Genomic DNA, 17,182 nt, shown 5'->3' on the forward strand with positions numbered 1-17,182 from the left:
TCTTGGTCTGTTCATTTGACAACGGATGCCTTCAACAACGAAGGGCTGTTTTACCTCTCTTAACGAAGCCTCCGTGGGGCCGTGCTCGAGTCCACTGCCTTCCAGATGCAGTCCTGGCTTTGGGAGGTTGACTGCTGCTCGTGTCTGAGAATGAGTGAAAGTAAGCGTGCGAGAGAGTGAGAGAGAATAAGAAGGTGGGGTGAGCAAGACGGAGTGTGAATGTGTTTCACTGAACCACAAAACCACATAAGTACACTAACACAGTGAGTGACAACGCTGGTTACATCAACACAGCTGCACAGCCCTTTAAACTAAACCCAAGCCAAACCTGGGTGTTAGTCATTAGATCGTGTATTTAGGTGGGATAAACTGTGCTGTCTTTGGCCTAAATGTCTTATACAAAATGTCAGCGGACTGGAAGCACAATGAGTCAACTGCCATCATAAATTAACAGCAACTCAATGCTAATTGGTGGGTTATAACAAAATCCTTCTAGGAAACTGTTCATTTTGAAAACAGCCTTGTGCAGTTATTTCCAGTCAAACTCCCATTTCTCTGATTGGGGAAAGATCTTTAAACCTGAAACTGGAAGCAACATTAACATTTCAAAAATCTGTGAAATGGTAAAATCTGACAAAACTCGCTTGAACAGTTTGTAGTGTTTGGCTCAAATAACTGGATCAGTCGTGGGCTGGAGGTCAGGGAACCGGCCTTGCGACCGGAAGGCTGCTGATTCGACCCCCTGAGCCGACAGTGACTGAGGTGCCCTTGAGCAAGAAACCTAACCCCCAACTGCTCCCCGGGCGCTGGGGATAGGGCTGCCCACCGACTCCCAGGGTGTCTCTTCACTAGTATGTGTATGTGGAGTTTCACTGCACGGATGGGTGCGGAGGGGAAATTTCCCCGTTGTGGGACTAATAAGGATCACTTAATGCATGAAACAGGTTATTTCAGCTACGGCTTATGCACACATTTCCACAACTCTTCCACAAAGGAGGGCTTTTCTAACTAGTGGCCTTCCCAGCAAACTGATTGGCTCCTTTCACTGAAAGAGCTGGGCTTTAACCGTAAACAGACACCGTGTGCCACGCCGGGCTCAAGGAGGATGCTGGACGCTGGAAGCAGTGACAGGGCTGCAGCAGCCATTAACATAAATTTTCACTGCAAACAACCAAACAAAGCAAACAAAACCAAAGCTTATGCTGGCCACTTTTCCGTGGCTTCAAAACGAGACTTTTCAGTCCTTTTCTCAAAGATGGGCTCTTCCAGCTTTTGCTTCTGCCCGTCCCTCTCTCTCTGTTCCCTCTCTGCTCTTTTCAAAAGGCGCTCTGAGCAGAGAGGGCCAGACAGCTCATTGCTCCACCTCAGTCTGTCACTGGCCCCAATCTCTGGCTCGGCCACCAGGACCGAGAATGAGGCAAAAGTGACTTCGCCGTGAGACCGGAGGCGGGGCTCAGGACTCATGTGCCATAACCTCCTCCCTTGCAGATTTCATCCTCTACCCGCTGACTTCGCAGGGTCTCGTCTGGGCTCGGAGTTCGGGCCCTGCCACAATGAGCTATCCAACTCATTCTTCAACTGGCGAACTGTCTCTTCCTTTATAAGCTTTTATTACTTGTTAAGCTACATAAGCCTCATGACCCCAGTGCAAAACTAAGGAATCAAACTTCAGACACCAAACGAGTCTAGGCTGATGAACTACTTTTTGGGATACTGGGTCAAATTGTGCAAATTTGATCAAACTACTGCCTTAAAATCTTCAGGCTGAACTTTAAGATCAACTGAGTGAACTGACAATGAGAGATCCTGGGGTGCTTAAGGGTGGTGCATGTGTGTTTGTGTACCTGCAGAGCTGGAAGAGGGCTCCTGGCTGGTAGAGGGAAGACTGGCGTCGTCTGAAGGCTGGGCCGGCTCCTCTGCCTCTGTCTGAGACGCAGGCTCCAACGCTGCCTCAGCACTGCTCCTGCATAAACACACTCAGTATCAACTCACACTCTGTCAAAAAGGGTTTGACACATGGGTGGCCAATATATTCGCTGATAAATGTGAAAATGTAATAAAATCAATCCAACACAGCAATTGCGGTTATTACAACCAATAAATAAGCACCTGGTTTTTAGCTGGCAGATGCACATGTAGTCCCTTCATTCCAACTACAGCATAGTGGATAACACCACTGCCCCTCCCACAGAAAACTAGGTGTGTTATTTCCTGTCCAGGCAGGAACTCCTAACTCTACATGCACCTAACATTGTTGCGCTGAACATCTGCTAAATAATGTAAAATTGAAGTTTCATAGCTGTGTACAGTTAATCAGCAATCCATCTGTGTTGATCCCGTCTTATGCTCACTGCATTCCATTTACTGGGTGAACTTGCTTTATAACACGAGAAATTTCTTATCTTCGTCTTAACGCAAGATCTGACAGGTCAAGATAAGATTTTTCACGAATTCAGAAGCAAATCTCATCTCGATTTAAGAATCTTATCTTACAGCATCTTTTCTTATCTCAAGTTAAGAAATCTTAACTTACTCGATCAAAGGCGACAATCAACTGTCATGTCTGTTACCTAGCAACCGACCATACGTGCACAGCTGAAACGTAAACACGCAATCAAGTTAGCTAGTCAGACAGCTAATGTTAGCTACTGAGGTGTTTAAAAAAAAAAGAAAAAAAGGGCCAAACAAAACTAAAGCGTGATAAACTGAAAGTTAATAATATTGTGTCAGAGCATCGAGCTGTTTATCAGAGTCGCCGCTCCACAGTTTCAGTCTCCATTTCCCAAACGCTTTAGCCGAGCGCGCTAACGTTACTCCTCCTAATAAACAGACACATGTTCAGCTCCGTCTCCTCATTATTCACCACCATCACTGTAATATTTCATCATCAACATTAACACATGAAGGTAATAAGAGAGGACGGCGGAGATCGAAGCTGCAGCGTCTCCGGCTTTAAAACGCTTTTAGGAAAGAAAAGTCAAAACACCGTTTTCAGTGTAGATAAACGTATCATTATGTTGGTTATAGTGAACTGTGCAGCATCACTGCATAAAACAGTAGAAACAGACGATTAAAACAAGTTAAGATGCTCTGAGGTTGTATTAAAGTTAAGAAAATATTTAGGACATTTTGGCAACTTATGATGTTTCTGTAATACTGTTTTCTTTTCTGGAAATAAAGTAAGATTACAGACCTAAGAACTGTTGTTCGGTAAAGGGTTCCGTCCTAAATTCAGCCTTTACTGAAGTTACTATGAAAACAAAGCAGATATGATCTCAGACTTATGAATTTTATGTTTTCCACTGGTTCTCTTAAATGTGCAGAAAATAGCTGCTGTATAATATTATAAAAGCATTTACTAATATTACTAGCAACACTTTCACGTGGAAGTTTTGCACCTGGTTTGCATGATGGATTTTTAAACCAGTGGTAAATGTGTTTTTACTGTTACTGGGGACTGTTACCGCTTTACTACAGGTTACCAATACCGGCCATCACACTGACTAATTCCTAAGCTAAAAACTCTGAAAAATGTCATGTCAGCTTCACACAATGGCCCACGTTGGTAAACCAAACAACACTTGCAATTTTGAGTCGCGCAACCAACAGTCTGCAAATCTCCTGTATATCTATTCCACCGTGGCCATCACTCACCCGTCTCCTCCAGCTTCCAGTAGGAGGTCATCACGTTCTTCGGAGGTGCTGGGGCCGGCTGCAGCTGTCAGGCCCGGTGTGGACGTGCTGACCATGGGCACAGACTGGGAGGCGTGTTCAGTCACCTCCGAGGATGTCTCCGAAAACGCTGTCACTGTTTGGAAGGAGGCAGAAACCATTAGCTCTGATTAAAAGTGAACAACACCGAATGAAGGAACATCACAATTACAAGGGTTCACTTCCTCTTACATACTTTCCACCAACAAATTCTACCGCCTGACACCAAGGCTATAGGTTTCAACTCTCCTCCCTCATTAGTAGGTGACAAAGTGTTGCACCTCCACTGTCTACAGTGGCCCACTTTAACGACTGGTAAACTTTACTGAAGCTCTTTAGGTTCCTTGATAAATGTTTGACAAAATGATATTTGATACAGAGAAAACCACTTCAGATCAAACTGATGGTCAACTAACTCTGTGTAGAGAAAGTCTGGAGAAGGATATTAACCAGGTGGAAACAAAGTCTGAGGCTGTTTTTCTTCTCTTACAATGCTGTCGGTGAGCTTGTGTTCACTGATGGGATCAAACTTCATCGACCTAAAACACTTTGGTCTGTTCTCCTTTTGTTACTTTGTTACCAGTGTATTTGTTTGCATGAGTGTGGATGAGTGAGTGAGTGTGTTGCTGGTAACACATACCAGGAGCGGCCACTTGGAGAGGTGTGGTGGGGACGCTGCGTCCACCTGACTCCTCCTCATGAGTAGGCAGGAACAGGGGGCTGTCGTAGATGCCCAGCCCTGAGGAAAAACATAAAATAAAATAAATAAATGAATAAATAAATAAAAAACACACATGGACACATCAGCGCTACACACACCTCCCCACACACAGCCAGGTTAACAGATACACCCACAATAAAGGCACACTCTGCAGGATATGATTAGTGAAGGGACAACCACAGGACCACCACTGACCAGATACCGCAGTGACACCAACATGCTAGAGGTATAACAGTGTGCGCAGTGTTTCTGCACCAGTCACACACCTCTGTCACCACTGGGTTGAGAATCATCGACCAAACAATAATACAGGCTGATTCAAAAAGATTCATCTGATTTCAAAATGATTTACTTCACTTGTAAATCGTTACAGATCAATGCAGTGAACTGTAAATGGTTTAAATGAGCATAAAGTTTATTATGTAATTGTACAAGGTCTCAGTATGAACCTCCTCCAGCTGTACAGACATCAACACCATAGTCACATTCATCCCATACTGGATTGAGCGTGTCGGGTGTCGCTGCACTCACGGCTCTTTCAGTGCGATTTCGGAGATCATCCAGTGTTGTGGAACCAACGCCGAACGCTCTGAGCTGTTGGAGCTTCACTGATGATGAAAATCACACTGCACAGTTATGACGGATTCACTCTTATTGAAGTGGAGAACGCAGAACGCTTTCTGCTCAGGGGTCTCATCTCCTCTCAGACTGAGGGGAGCATCTTCCACTGACAGTCAGAAACTCTATGACCCCCCTCTTTCAATTGGTATGTGATTGGTTCCTCGGCACCTCACGGTTGTACAAAAATGGCGCTTTGAAATCGGATAAATCTTTTTGAATCACCCTGTATTTAGCCACTGAAGTCAGAAACTGACCACTGATGAAGAGCTAAAGGATGACTATCACAAACTGTGCATGAAAAAAGATGAGCCACACTCTCTAACTGGACATCTAGGTGCAGAAACAAACAAAGCAGATGTGTCTAATAAGGTGGCTAGTAAGTGTACATAGAATGGTGGTCCTTTTCCAATGATGGATGGGGGTTGATGGACTGTGTAACAGACAGAATACATTCAGTAACTGTAAACCTACAAAGTGGAAAATGTACTTGATAAAATGGCCAATGAGTGTAGATACAAATATACTGGCAACTCCATGTTCACCAACCAAAATCCACTTTTTCAATAGTGCTTTTAACAAGCTCTGTAGGCGACCCGGCCCGTCTGCAGTGACAGCAGAGGAGGGTAAAGTTCAGCTCCTCACTGCTGGGCTTTAGTTACATTTAGGGCATCATATGCCTTCAAAGAGGAGGGCAATTATTTATCACCCACCCCTAATTCTTCAGTGATATGAAGCTGAAGTCAGATATTCACCGGATTCTTGTTCGAATTTTCCCGTTCCGCCTTAAATGGTGCAGCAGTTACATTCTGACGCTTCAGGCGTCAGAACTGCTGGACTATTTAAGGTGGAATGGGAAAGTTAGCTAGACAGCTACCAAGACATTAGCATGCTATTAGCGAATTTTATGCTTGTTATGAAGAAAACGACCATAGTTTAATGATGTTTCAGTGTATTAAGATAATACAGTTGTTATCGTAATTTTTAACAGAGAAAATTCTCACATTTGTGGGTTTCTTTGGTCTCTTGTTCAGCCATCTTGCCAGTTTTTCCCCTCATATCACTCTGTTTGGAGTGAATCTCTGAAAAACCTCCGTTTGGAGGGCCATGTAGCCCAATCACTTGACCCTACCCCTCTCAACAAAAATTGGGACACCCTACCCCTAGACATGAACGCACAAAACAGAGAGCTAAGGGCTAAGTGGTAGGGGCGAGGGGTGAAACAGGATTGGGCCTAAATGGCACATAAAAAATGCTGCATTTCCACACTGAATCCATGTCAGCTGACTGGTGTTTATCCTGTTGTGGTGTTCCACTCCAAACTTACTGGGTTTGTAGGTCAGGAGGTTTTAATTGTCTAATTGCTCAAGCAGACTTAATTGTGTCAGATGTCACAGATGTTGAAGCCACACCATAAAAGGTGTTGTCATATTACAGATGCTGTTTGAACATTTTTCTTCGCCTCCAAAATCCCACAAAATGCATTAACCTGAAATAGAGTGAAGCTACACACATGGTGTGGGATGTTTATAGCGTTACAATAATTCAACCAAAGAAACAGCTCTTTTGGGATAAACTGGCTGCTATAGCAATTTATAAGTTTACACATTACGTCTAGACACCATAACACTCACTATGGGAGCAAAACCAAACGCCAGTGCCTTATGTAACTACTTCTGGTTGCTGGGCTCCAGTGTTGTCACTGGTCTGACTCCTTTTGTTGATGAACAATGATTATTCTGCATGTGCCCCAAATCGAGATGTGAACTAGCAGGTAGAGATCAGAGGAAACAGGCTACCTCCTTGTGCGGCCAGCAGGCCCATGTCCGAGTGCGTGGAGCTCGTCTGCGGGACGTCGTCCGGGAGGCCGAACCCAAAACGTGGCACTCCGGCTACCTGTGGAGAACTTTCACAACATGGCAGGCACAGTTGCAGTCAGCACCAAACAGTAGGACAAAAAACACACTAAAACACAAAACAGGACTATCTGGCTGAACAAGAAAAGTATACTCTAGTGCTATCTACAAATTAAAATTCAAATAATATTAATAATAATAATAAAAATAATAATAGTTTGGACATAGGTTCCAAGACAGGGACTTTTTTTTATAGATACCACATAACCACCAAATCTACTTGAGAATACTTATAACCTTGATATCATTTAACACAAGTTTATGAATAATGGTATTATTTAGGTGGAATAAAGGAAGGTAAACAAAGGCAAATTTTTATCACTGTAATATAAAATGCCACCATAAAGTGGGGGGGGGGGCTAAAGCTCTACTCTGAACTGGTCTTCTCTCATTGTCACTGCAGGGACTTACTTGACTGTCTCACTGAAGCAGTCTGACCGATGAACCATCAGAGTCGGGGTGCTGGGGACCATGCGGTCTTCCTCTTCATAGAAGTGCTGTTGCGGCTGCTGGACACACAGAGGGACAGGAGCGCAGAGGAGAGGAGACAGAGAGCAGAAACATGAAATTCACTATAAATACACTGATCTGCCAGTTTACGACCTTCCTTTTACCTACACTCACCGGTTATTTTACCATAAACATCTGCCACATGGATGCACTTTGCAGGTTTACAGTTACTGACTGTAGCTCCTCTGTTACAGCAAAATTTATCAGCATCTCCACCAACCCAATGGAAAGGAACCACCATTGACCCAGATCTTATTTGGGTGCTAAACCAGCACAGCAGTGATACCGACATGGCAGTAACATGTCAATGGGCGCTGCCTATTAATAAAAAGCCTGTGTGGGTAGATATATGTACCTAATAAACTGGCAACTCTGTAAAACTCATGCCATCACAAATAGAAAGGACTACTCACTGCACTACCGGCCACTCCAGAAGTAAGCTGAAGGCTACGTGCAGTTGTCTGCCGCCTGACAGGGATGCGCTGCGGAAACACATTCATCTGACCGTCAAACAAGCGTTCACACTTTTCACTGAGCACACAGGCAATCAGTCATAAACCCACAAGCACAGTAAACTCAGCACTTTCAGACTGTTGCCACTGTGGTTGCTGGTGCAACTGTACCTGGACTTGAGCAGGTGGACCCAGCTCCTGTGCGGGCGGGGCCAGGATGTTGAGCCGATGAGGCAGTGGATGCAGAAGTCCCCGTGTTGTCTGTGGAGGGCGGGGAGCAGAGCTGCTGATTGGCTGCTCAGTGAAGAAGTCCCCAGACAGGCTGGCAACCACTGAGGGGTAAGAAAAAGAGACGCTCATGAAGAAAACTGGAGACGATGAAAACTAGTAGGAAGTAGGAACTTCAAACATAACCGGGTGTTTTTTAGTTGGAAGTATATAAAAAATATAAATAAGAACCTAATTAATAAGAGTCAGATATAGAGTAATGTCTTATTTTGCGTTCACTAATGCACTAACGTACATGCAGTCACTAGTAGTGGGCATTTACATTCTTTTCAGCTCACTCAAATCAAGCATAGCATAGTGGATAACACCACCACATGAGCAAGACTGGCGGTTTGATTCCCCATCCAGGTAGGAAAGACACTGCTATATTTACAAGAGAGCTTAGGCAAGACTCGTAGACTACGTTTACATTACAAGCCTTGTTGCTCAAATCCGATTTTTTGCTCGAATCCGATCTCTCTGACCCGATGGTTCACACTCATTTAGGTAAGTGATTCAAATCTGTCATTAATGTGATGAACCGGCGTCCTGAAATGACCCGCATGAGCACATCCTACTCAGTAACGTCACGTGAATGAATCACGTTCATCATCAGCACAAACTAACGAGCAGAACGAGCTTCGCTGAGAAGATAATTAACTCTGATCAGCTCTCAGCTTCATTATTAGAGCGAGACGAAGGAGAAAAAGGTGAGATGAGCTGCTTTTCCACCGTTTACAGGCTTTAACTTCTGTTTGGCGCTGCTGCCATGGTAACGCTGAATGATGGCGCAGTGCGGAAAAAAGAAGCACATGAATTTCGATCTGAGCGTCACATTAAGGTCACATGGCCACGAATTGGATATGTAACCGATCTAGGACCACATACGAAAGTGGCTCAGGTCGGATTTGAAAGGATCAGATTTGCGTGACCAGACAGCGCTGAAAACATCAGATCTGAGTCACATTAGGGCAAAAAATCAGATTTGTGCCACTTCAACCCGGTAATGTGAACGTAGCCTTAACATTATTTTCACTTACCACTGTGGCTCTAGATAAAAGTGTCAGCTAAGTAATGTACATTTATAATTAGTAATTAAAATACTATTTTAATTTTATTTTAATACTAAGTATTGTGATTTTTTGCAACTTCAAAGTGGAAAACTATAGTTGCCCTATAGTGATGTGGGAGTGAGAGGCTACAATCATGGAGGAGTAGGAACATGCACATACAGCCACTGTTGCTTCTCAGTAGACATCACCCTATTCTCACGTTCACATCATTTTCATGTTAAGTCCACGTGAAAGACTCAAATAATGTTACTGAACCACATTCTAATGAAGCTTATTTTGTCCACTCAGCTAAAAAAAAAACGCATCACTTTTTAAATGGAAACAAAATCTTTCCTTAGGGTTTAATTTTAACAAATTAGACAAACACTATTAACCATTTACGACACAAAAGAATGAGATTAACTGCAATTAATTATCTTAATCATGATAGGCCAAAAATGTTTACATTGAATAATGTTAACAATAACTGTCACGTGTGATTTCAGAGTCATGGCAAACTGAGTTTTAATCCATCACTGCACTTATATATGAATTATAGTACTAACTTGTTCTAAAATTATTTTTTTTAAATAAATAAATAGAATAAAAACAATTGTTTATTAGTATTATCAGACAACACAACTTGACCCTGTATTTATTGGTTGTTTACTGCCCATGAATTTCATCATGGTCTTTCTGCAATAATTTGCACAGTTAGAATTGTGATGGCTTACAGTTGTAAGCCTGAGAGTCCAATGCGCCAAGACTCTCCTCTGTCTCAGTGCCGGGGTCTGTGGCATCAGGACCCTGAGAGAGAAGGAGTGCAAGAGAATCAGAGTGTTATTTATTTACAATGATGTGATCAATGAGAGAAATAAGAGACTGTCAAATTGGGGAAAAATGGCTAAGAGTTAGACAGAGATCTAGTCTGGCTCACAAACACCAACTGAAGCTGTACATTACTGGGATTGTGCCAATCATTTCCCCATACTCTCCGCATAAGACTCAGTGCAGTCTCTCTCCAGACTTCCACAACCTCTCTAGATGCTTATGACATGCTAGCAATTAACACAATAGTAATAGTACACACATAAAACAGCACCGCTCCCTAAGCAGAAAAACACTGAAGTCTGTCTGGTGGCTGAAAGTGTGTCAGTGTGTCTACCTCCGTGTCGTCTCCTTCATAGGCCTCATTAGGATCTCCACTGCCGCTCCCCTCGTTGCTCTCCTCTCCTTCCTCTCCCATTCCTCCTTCATCATCGTCATCATCCTCTTCCTCCTCCTCTTCTTGGTAATCCTGAGGCAATGAAGTAACACCAGCATGTCAATACCGCCATTTATGCACGACAGCTTTATCATATACAAGTCGGAACACTAATGTGTAGATTATAAAGTAGAACTGACTCAAAGAACCTTCTGAAAAGTTTTGGTAAATTAATTTAAAATGTTACAATTTCCTTTTATTCTATTTTTCCCCCTGAAGTCCACCTAAGGCATTTGTGTGTATGTGGTGTGTGACAAAAACGTAATTTTCACATGACCATTTTCCAGCATCTCTTTAGGCTTTAGAATTAAATAGGCTCCTTCCGTTATGGTGCCTCTGGGCGTTTTCACACTTGGGCCGTTTCTGTGTATGAAGTGGACTCAGGTGAGTCGCTGAGTCATGGTTTCTTTTGCATATGTAAACAAGACAAACAAACTCAGACCCTCTAAACGGCCCCAAAAACGAATCGAACTGTTTGTGATTCGTTTTGTGGTTCGATTGATTTGTGCATTGTGTAACGGCCCCAGTTCGCTTCTGCTTTGCTTTGCTTTATAGTGAAGACATCGAGGCTCACCTTACACACAGACAGTCTTCCAGCACTTCAGCAGGTAAAAACAGACAAACGATCATTAAGGTTCTACTCAGGATACTCTTTCAAACACACAATTTCATATTTCATTGCAGATGTGGATTTTTGCCGGGTGGATCTCGTTGACGAGCACAGCTGAAAAAGGAGCCCAACACAGCAGACGCGGCCAATAGGAAAGCAGCAGGCGTGTCTGGTAGTTCCTCTCCCCACATAAAAGGTCAGTTTTATTGGAGAACGCTGCCCAATTCGTGAGGACTGCGCAATAAGGACCAGAAAGAAAACCTATATAGAGTCCTCTCTATAGTTCACTTACAGTGTGAACACAAAAAGAACTGAGGTCATTTGCAGTTGGTTTCCTTTCAGGTTCACTTCAACAGAATTTAGTTCTTTTTAAATGAACTGAACTATGTGAAATCCCTGTTTGAGACTGCCATGTAAATTACCCATTTTCTTACTGGCTGCCCTGCATTGTGCCTCGTTCACACAGCAGGTCATGCTGATAAATGGAAATATGTCAAGTTCTGTGACATAAAAACTAAGATTTTAAAATATTTGCAGCTTAGTTTTTACATATGGACTGATGAGTGAACAGTATGTTTTAAAACTTTAACAATGTTTACATAATAAATCAAACTCTCTGTGGAGAGTGGGGTGTGGCCGAGCGTCGAACGCGGGACGGAGAAGCCGGTCTGGCTGAACCAGCGAGCTAAGTAGCTGATTATGTTCACCTGTGCCTTGTTTCTGCCAGCCTACTTATAGCCATCTCTTCCTTCTGTAGGTGGCAGAGCCCAGAGAGATTCAAGGAGACTTATGAAGGCGTGAGAGCTGAACTGAACCGAACTGAACCGAACCAGAAAGAAAGAAAGAAAAGAAAGGACTGAAAAGTCCCAGCGAGCGTCTCGTCTTACGTTGTAGGGCGGAATAGCCGAGTGTTTTGCGTTGTGTATAAATAACAATAAAAGAAAGCTCTCCGTCTTCACACCGGCCCCCGGCGTCTTTCCTCCACCCATCGTTAAAGTTGCTACACTCTCATTTAAAAAAAAAGAGGATGAAAGTGAGGTCTGCCATTACATATACATCATGACGGTACATTACAGGTGGTCACAGTGGAAAATGCTCAGGGCTGGTATGATCAGTTACAGACCTTCCGATAAAGAGGTGTTTGGATGTGTTACCTGCTCCTCTTCATCCGTCTCCTCCTCTTGCTCCTCTTCACTTTCTGAATCACTGACAATAACAATGACTGGCTCGTCAGGCTCATCCTGGCTGTGTGCAGCCTCGGGCTCCTGAGAGAACATTATCTCCTGAGACAACCCGAATTCAGCCCCCCTCTCCAGGGTGGGGTAGTTTAGCTCCAGCTCCTACACACACACACACACACACACACACACACGCATTATTATTATTATTATTATTATTATAGCAAATATGTGATATGTGGCATGCAGCGCACGCATGCACATGCACAAAATACACACCTCACTGGCATCAGGGGCTTCTTGGCTGTCTCCTGGCACAACACTTTCAGCCTCAGTGCTGTCCTCAGCAAGCATCTCCTCCTACAACACACACACACACACACACACACACACACACACACACACACAATCAATACTCACCTTTCACTAAAGGGCTCTGTAGATATTGCCACCCCAATTGCTTACCAAAATGAGATAAACCTAACTTCTAATTAAGAGCCTAATTAACATTTTCTTATTAACAAAACGTGTTATTGGCACTCCTAAAAATTCTTATGAACAAAATGTAATTGAAGCATGTAACTTAAGATGCAGGGAATATAATATTTTACCATCATGATGTTCAGTTTTATTACTGTGATAAACAGTATGCTTCTCTGTATATATAGTAGATATTGTCCATACCTAAAGAACACTGACCAACTGCCTATTTCATTAACTAGAAAACATAATTAGTCCTGCTTCACTGGATTTAGGGCAGTACATTATGAGAAAATGTTGAATAAAACCAAAGTTTCTGATTTTTAAACGTGGCGCTTCTAGTGCCCTGCGCCTGTCAAAATGCTGTGAAAGTCTAAATATCATAGTACTGAAATATGTTTTTGCCATATCACTCATCCCGTTGTTCCATTTATGTTGAACTTTTTCCCCCTTTTCAACTGAGTGTTCAGGAACTTGTAAGCGGTCCACATTTGTAAGAGGTGTCAGATGCCAAATTCCCCTTATTCATCCATCATCAACATGAAGATGAGATAACACAAAAATGAAAATGTGCTGACCTTCATAAGTCAGAGAAGGACTATTTAAAAAGGCTACGTGCCTGAATATGCACTCTGTATCTACTGTCAGGGGAATAATTAAGAAGTTTAGAAAAAACAGAGCTGTAGCACCTGAATGGAAGAGGACTAGTGTCATTTGTGCACACGCATAATGAGAATGATCAAAGAGGCAAACATTTCTTTAACCTCTTATGCTCCAGGGTATATTTTGGTTTTTCCATCTGAATTTACATGACCAAATCATAAGGCGAATTATTCAGTAACTGCATGAAATAAAAGTAAATCATCATTTTATTTATTTTTTTTTGTAAAAGTTTCCCTCAAATTAACAGAACATGTGTTTTATGATCACACATATTGCTATATGCTTACAATTTACAGCTGAAAGCCAAAAATCTTAGACGCTCTTTGTATTATTTCATAAAAGTAATTTATACAGAGCAGATCACTGAAGAGACGCCATCTGTTTATAGTTTATAGCCCAGATTTGTGGAAAAATGGGTCGACTTTCAGTAGAAAAAAACTGAGTTCAGCTTCTTTTATTATAAGGGTTTAAAATTACATCACCCATCTATCTGACTGGAAAGAAGACAGTTACAGCTCTCATATGACCCCCACCTTCTGAATGTAGCTTATGAAATATGAAATTTATGAAGAATATGACTAAGTGCGTTTTGGAACCACCGGTGGTCTCAAGGAGCAAAGACCACATTTGGAGATTTGCAGATGGCGGCAACATTTTTGGGTTACACAAAAAGACACTACAACTAGACACCACCTCCACTCCAACAAACCATTTAGAACCCATTTGTCAAAACAGAAGGCCCGCGGGCCAGATAAGGCCCGTGACACAATCCTATCCGGCCATATTTTAATTTTCTATTAATATTAATCCATTTCACTGTGCGCTGCACTACAGTCCCCAGCATGTCCTGCAAGGCACTGTGCACTCTGACTCTCCTACCCCAACAATAGTCTATGGGACAGCAGTTACACCTCAATTCTACACAATTCAGCGCAATTCCACACCAGTCATATCACCAAAATGCATTTCAGCTGCAGTTCAACCAACATAAACACTTAACTTTAGCTCAGCACCTCAGAAATTGAGCCCAAGTCTTAATGAACTTGCAGCAAAGAAAGGATACCAGGTGTTTACTTCAAACAACTAGGTAGATTTCAAAGACTGAGCACCTGGGGACATACAAATTATGAATATTTCAAGTGTCCATGTAATATTTTAAGGTCTATTACAAGTGTCTGCATTTTACTATTGAGGTTTTTGTGTATTTTGAATAAACAATGGCCAGTTCAGGTTATAGCACAACATGAATATGAAATAAAAACATTTTTTTTATCTGGCCCACAGATTTGTAGAGATTTATATATGGCCCTTTTACTCACTGAGTTTGACACCCCTGATTTAGAAGATGTACCCAAAGAAAGCCTTTTCTTCATCTAACCACAAGAGATTCTGTGTTGAGGAGGGGTCTCAGACTGCTTGCTCAGTATTCTCTAATCTTATTACTGGGTGAGACTTTGATGCCGTTATGCTGGCAAATGGAGGTTGCATGAAGCACTAAATATGAATGTCAAAAGTTGTGATGTGATTTTGTTCATCTAAATAAACACATTTTTATGAGGGTTTTTTGTTAGATTTCACATTTTCAGATTAAGCAACAACAAAAATGTTTTCCATGGCCCTTCCCCCCCCCAACTCCCATCTCTACCAGTGGCGTCAGCCAATAATTATGGAGCTGACTGCATTAACAGAACTGATCTTAGTAGCATTTGCATGTGGAGTAAGGGTAGGCTACTCCAAGCTGCTCATGTGCCGGGTGGAGTCTCACCTCCAGCCCCACTCTCTGCATGCGGAGCTTCTTGGATATGGGAGGCTCGGTAGGCTCCTCCTGGGGCTCGGTGTCCACAGTCATGCTCTCCTGCTCTTCCTCCCGAGGCCGCTTGCTTAAAGCGCTGCCAGGAGTGGCTGATACTACAAAGCACATGAGCTAAATGTTACTGCATGTTTAATTTTCTGCCATTTACATTCATTACTACTTTCCCTATATTTCTCTGCATGTTTTCAGTCACATAATGCTAACTAGAACTGATCTCTTTGGATGAGACATTCGTTTGAAGGTCACCTGCTCCAAATACAGCTGTAGATGTGGAAGGCCTCTCCATCTGCGAGGTGCTGGGTGCAGCCTCCATCATCACTGGAGCTGGAGGAGCAGCTGGCTCCTGACTAGCCGGCTCAGCGGGGGGCAGGCTCTGTTGCTGCGTAGGCTGGACAAAGGCGGTGGTCTGGCTCTGCTGGAAGCTGTGCATGGGCTGGGCCAGTGTGGTCTGCACGTTGGGGCTGGTGCTACTGTATACTGGCACATGCTCCAATGAAGTGTCCGATGACTGCAGGGCTGGAAGAAAGCAATTGGGGTAAAATAAACGATTTAAAAAATAAATAAATAAAATAACTGTTAGTGCTGATTAAGTCTAATCAACCTCCATCAGTTAAAGATAGTGGTGTTCTGGCCCAATATACTGCATAGGCACAGATACTATCTCTAAAACAGACTGGCTGTCAGCCAGATATAACATTTCATATTACATATGACATTTCATAACAGCACAGGACTGTCACCAGTATAGTATGTTTGCCTCTACTGCAGGTGTGAGGAACTGAGGGATAGATTCCAGAACCGTTTAACGAATTCATTGCTCAAACACCCCAAGTGCTGCTGTATTTCAGCAACAATAATTGCAGCAATTACTGTTGCGGAAATTATTATTACCATAATTCATGATTCACACTTTACATGTCAAGGGTTGTGATGCAAACAGAGTCATTTGGTGTGAAATGCTCCGTTCTAGAGAAACTTGTCTAGTCAGAATCGGTTACAGTGGTGGTGATAGGAACCAGACGTCCACCTCTAAAAGCTCCCTCACAGACATGAAATGGTTCTGAATACACTGTTACCTGAGACATTTTTTAGGATTATTTCAGCACTGAAATCCTTTCATGGTGGAGGGATACATAACATGAAGGGTGCTGTGAGGCAAAGTAGTCCCCAATTAAACTTTCCACTATTACCATCATCAATATGACACGTGGTGGTTTTGGATATTCAATAAAATGGCTGTATTTGTGAAGTAGTCATGTTGACCCCTGGTTCCAATCACCACCAATGTAAAGACTGCGAAGAGTGTAATGAAATTTCTCTGCAGTGAAACCACTCTGAAGTATTTCAATAACTCGACCACTGAACTATGTGGGGGTTTTGAAAAAATGGGTTCCCGTTTAACTTTTCCCAGACCCTAAACCTGATACTCAGTCTAATACCTTAACCACAACCCAAAACCTAACCTAAACCTGCTGGTAAATGAACTAGATAGTTTCACCAGACAGTTTACAACTTAAATTTTAAAAGCTATAGAGCACCATAAATAAAGAATGACTGCATGTTTTGATTAACAAAATCTAAATTTTCTGTATTTCACCAATAGGAAAGTGTTTATAGTTATCTGCAACTTATTTCTGATTATACAATTTCTGGTGAATTAGTTTCCAAGACCCTAGAAAAGTACAGAAGCCGTGGTTTACCTTCCTGGCTCTCCAGCTGGGTGGTGGGCATGACTGTGGCAGTAGGAGTCGGAGTGGGCACAGGGGCAGGAGTGATCATTGGCTTGATGCTTGCTCTTGGAGTGGGCTTGTTCCCAGGAATGGCTGGAGGCTTGCTGGGGGTCGCCACCAGCGGAGTGGGCTTTATATTAGCGGTAGGAGGCTCAGAGGTGCTTGCACTTTAAATACAAAGTGTCAGAGAACAAAGA

General features: G+C 42.7%; 1 protein-coding gene across 3 annotated transcripts in view; it reads right to left on the minus strand.

The window, feature by feature from the left end:
* tprb (translocated promoter region b, nuclear basket protein) overlaps positions 1–17,182 on the minus strand; it is a 53,330-nt gene that overhangs the window by 338 nt on the left and 35,810 nt on the right. Inside the window, exons 35-49 of one of the 3 annotated variants that reach the window (XM_036581282.1) lie at positions 16,956–17,152; positions 15,502–15,771; positions 15,208–15,350; positions 12,579–12,659; positions 12,276–12,461; positions 10,413–10,544; positions 9,982–10,054; positions 8,100–8,260; positions 7,890–7,958; positions 7,378–7,472; positions 6,850–6,956; positions 4,352–4,450; positions 3,655–3,808; positions 1,845–1,963; positions 55–144 (exon numbers count right to left, since the gene is read on the minus strand). In XM_036581282.1, coding sequence (XP_036437175.1) covers positions 55–144; positions 1,845–1,963; positions 3,655–3,808; positions 4,352–4,450; positions 6,850–6,956; positions 7,378–7,472; positions 7,890–7,958; positions 8,100–8,260; positions 9,982–10,054; positions 10,413–10,544; positions 12,276–12,461; positions 12,579–12,659; positions 15,208–15,350; positions 15,502–15,771; positions 16,956–17,152 — 1,976 coding nt within the window. Of the gene's footprint in view, positions 1–54; positions 145–1,844; positions 1,964–3,216; positions 3,251–3,654; positions 3,809–4,351; positions 4,451–6,849; positions 6,957–7,377; positions 7,476–7,889; positions 7,959–8,099; positions 8,261–9,981; positions 10,055–10,412; positions 10,545–12,275; positions 12,462–12,578; positions 12,660–15,207; positions 15,351–15,501; positions 15,772–16,955; positions 17,153–17,182 lie in introns of those variants that run through there. The other 2 variants (XM_036581280.1, XM_036581283.1) reach the window with 2 other exon arrangements.

This window comes from Colossoma macropomum, unplaced genomic scaffold (genome assembly GCF_904425465.1).
Source record: "Colossoma macropomum unplaced genomic scaffold, Colossoma_macropomum, whole genome shotgun sequence".
Lineage (NCBI taxonomy): Eukaryota > Metazoa > Chordata > Actinopteri > Characiformes > Serrasalmidae > Colossoma > Colossoma macropomum.